The sequence below is a fragment of the Nestor notabilis genome, unplaced genomic scaffold (assembly GCF_000696875.1).
Source record: "Nestor notabilis isolate BGI_N333 unplaced genomic scaffold, ASM69687v1 scaffold22710, whole genome shotgun sequence".
Lineage (NCBI taxonomy): Eukaryota > Metazoa > Chordata > Aves > Psittaciformes > Psittacidae > Nestor > Nestor notabilis.
This window is the reverse complement of record NW_009912781.1, coordinates 70,566-73,560: the sequence shown is the minus strand read 5'-3', so window position 1 is coordinate 73,560 and position 2,995 is coordinate 70,566. Positions and strand designations below refer to the sequence as shown.

At 34.3% G+C, this 2,995-nt stretch overlaps 1 protein-coding gene across 1 annotated transcript in view; it reads left to right on the top strand.

Annotated features, from left to right (window-relative positions):
* Positions 1–2,316: 2,316 nt before the first annotated feature.
* Positions 2,317–2,995, top strand: part of KIAA1456 (KIAA1456 ortholog) — a 6,986-nt gene continuing 6,307 nt past the window's right edge. The window contains exon 1 of the mRNA XM_010021355.1: positions 2,317–2,470. Coding sequence (XP_010019657.1) covers positions 2,317–2,470 — 154 coding nt within the window. The remainder of the gene's footprint in view (positions 2,471–2,995) is intronic.

The window sequence follows — 2,995 nt, the reverse complement described above, 5'->3', positions numbered from 1 at the left end:
CTGTATAGCAGAAGACTCAGTACCAGTTTCAGTGAATGAGAAAGTTAAAGGAAAAACTTGATGGTCTTGGGCTTCAGTAGGAAACTAAGCCAAATTTCAGCCTAAGTTGGAACTCAATAATGACATTTTAGGGAAGTATAATATAACATTGTATCAATGGGAAAATTCTTACCATCTTCTATGTCGAGTCCAAGTTGGCTTTTGCGTTTATTTAAAATATTCAAATTAGCTGAAGACAGCAGACAGCTACCTCTGTAATTGGTATAAACTGAAATTTCTGTAGCGTTCTCTTTTTCTTTCAAGAACTGCAAAGATTGAACAAAGAGCTTCAGGTGGAAGGATAAAAACACTTGGAAACACTGAACCATGTAGTAACCAAACATGAAATATAAACTAAAGCAAGGAGCTTATCAGTTGACAAAGCAAAAGAAATGATTGTTAGTCTTTGGAATTTGCACTTATAAATAGAGGCTTTCTAGGCAGTTGAATAACTAAATAGAGTATGTTTTGAGGCAGAGAAGAAAGATAGCTGCAGACATGAAACACAATTTGTTTTATTTAAGGATCAAATAAGAAACAAACCATGGGCTTTTGGCTCACAGGAATCATTGCTTGAAATTATTGCAACTAAACCCATCCTATTTCTGACAACAGAACATGAAATGGTATTCTGAGAAAAGTTCTGATTGAATAACTTCTGGCATATGTAGTATCATTTCAGGTCTGTGTTTCAATACTGTCTACTTCTGTTGTTCAGTCTGTTATAGTTTTCCATTCTTCAGGATGACACTGAAAATGTGCCTCCTAGGAATTTACTATACTGCTAGTGAATTTTATATATATATATTCAGCTAGTAAAAGGTGAAGTAATGCATCATTAAAGAAAATTGTGGATCATGTAAGAAAAAAAGAAAGTAAGGACTGTGAAAACATTGAACATAAATGTTTTGAACAGAAATATTCATAGATGCTATAGTCAGAGTAGATTGTGACAGTTGTAACAATTTGGCCCAACCTCTTACAGAGCAGAGTATATAAAACCAGTGAAATGGATCAAGTCTTACATGCTGTTCTTGTAAGCACTCACACACACTTAACTTGAAGTACATTAAGTTTTTCAGTCACTTGTATTAACTCCCATTTTATAAATTGAAAAGACTGTGGTTGTGAGACAGGTATTTTGGAGAGTTCACATGAGTTGTTACTATACATAATATTTTAAATCTTTTCTCATAATAACTTATTGCAACAGTAAAAATGACAGAAAGAAACATTTCTTATTATGATTGAAAGAAATAAAAATCCAAAATTCCAACTATTATTTCAAAATCAAGGAAAGCAAAAGAAGAACTTGTGTGTTTCAGTCTGTGCTTCTGACATTTTAAAATGCAGACAAAGGAGTCACTTTTATAATTTCATCTTGGTATGTATTGCTTAGTTTCTTGGTAGAGTTTGCAAACAGGCTTTAATCTCTGCTGAGTACTTGGACAATTAAATAAATTCTGGTTTAATAATGGGAAGGAATATTTCCTGAATAAAGAGGCAGTTTGAATTAGTTTGAAAAACTCCTTAACACTTTGAATCAGCCTCCACCAGATGTTAAAGCCTGACCTGGTTGGTGCTTGGATGAAGGGAAATCTTAAGGAAGACCTAAGATTCTGTATAAAGGGATTCAGTGTCTGCATCCACTCTGTGTGAGTCATATTAAAAGTCAAAGAAGATAACACTTTTCAAAGGAATCACTAAACTAAAATACTTCCCTAAGAAATGAAGTGGAGTGGGAGCAGGTAAATAATGGGTTTGTTGCTGAAAAATTTCAACCAACTCATCACTTCTAGAGGGTACATAAACCACAAAAAATTTGTGTGTGATTTAGGGGCTTTGTTTTCAAGGTCCAGTCTATATTTCACATAACATACTAATAGTTTGCCTACTTACTCACCTTAGCTACACCTGGAAAGTCTGTTCTTAATGTCCTGTTTTCAATCATTCTGCACTTCTGCTGAATACAGGCTCGGTTTTTCACCAGATAAGCTTTTACTACATTGGTGAACTTAGATATGTACATATTATTGGATAGGGACATGCAGTTATATAATTCTCCTCAGGTGAGATGATATGTTCCATTTTTTTCTTGACTTTCATGAAATAAAATCAGATCTTTTGAGTAAAGACAATTTTATAAGTGTGATGGCTGGGGTTTTAGGAATGTAAACTTAACAAGGTCCTGAATTATGCATGCCTATTGAATGTAAAGTCTACGCTACAACTGTTTGCATTTTGTTGTACATAATCATTCTTCATTATGTTTTCAGGATGGAACATGAAGCTACCCAACTAGAAAAGCAGCACGTGCATAGCGTGTATGAAAATACAGCCGCCTACTTTAATGATCTGCAGAGCAAAGCATGGCCCCGTGTCCGAAACTTTCTGCTGGAGCAGAAGCCTGGCAGTCTTGTTGCTGATATAGGTAAACCATTCTTTAAGGTGGCGTGAAAGAGTCTTTATAAGCTTTATCAGTTTATATGTTTACCATATGTATCCTTCAGAGCAACTGTTTATAAAGTGCGTTTACATTTGTTTTAAAGATTGTTTTAAAATTGTTTATAAACCCATAATAAATACCATATACCGCTTGTTTTATTTCTTTGACAGTGTACCAGGTAGCCAGTAAATACATTTTCTGCCTTATTTTTGTTGAGCTAAGCTTTAATCTATCAGTTTCCCCACAGGCTTAGTGGTCTGTCATTCCCCTGGAGCCCTTTTTAAAAAACTGTTAATAGCTCAATTATGTCATATTTCAGTTCCTTTAGATCTCTTGGTTTAAGTACTGCTGGTCTGTAATTTATTGCTTTTCATGTGCTCTAAAACTCTTCTTCTCAAGGCTTTATCTTAAGAGAAATCTTCTGATGCTATTGCTATTTAAAAAAAAAAGTTATGATCTGAGAATCTTCCTATGACCCTGAATACAGAAAGCAAAAACCTCACTTTCCTG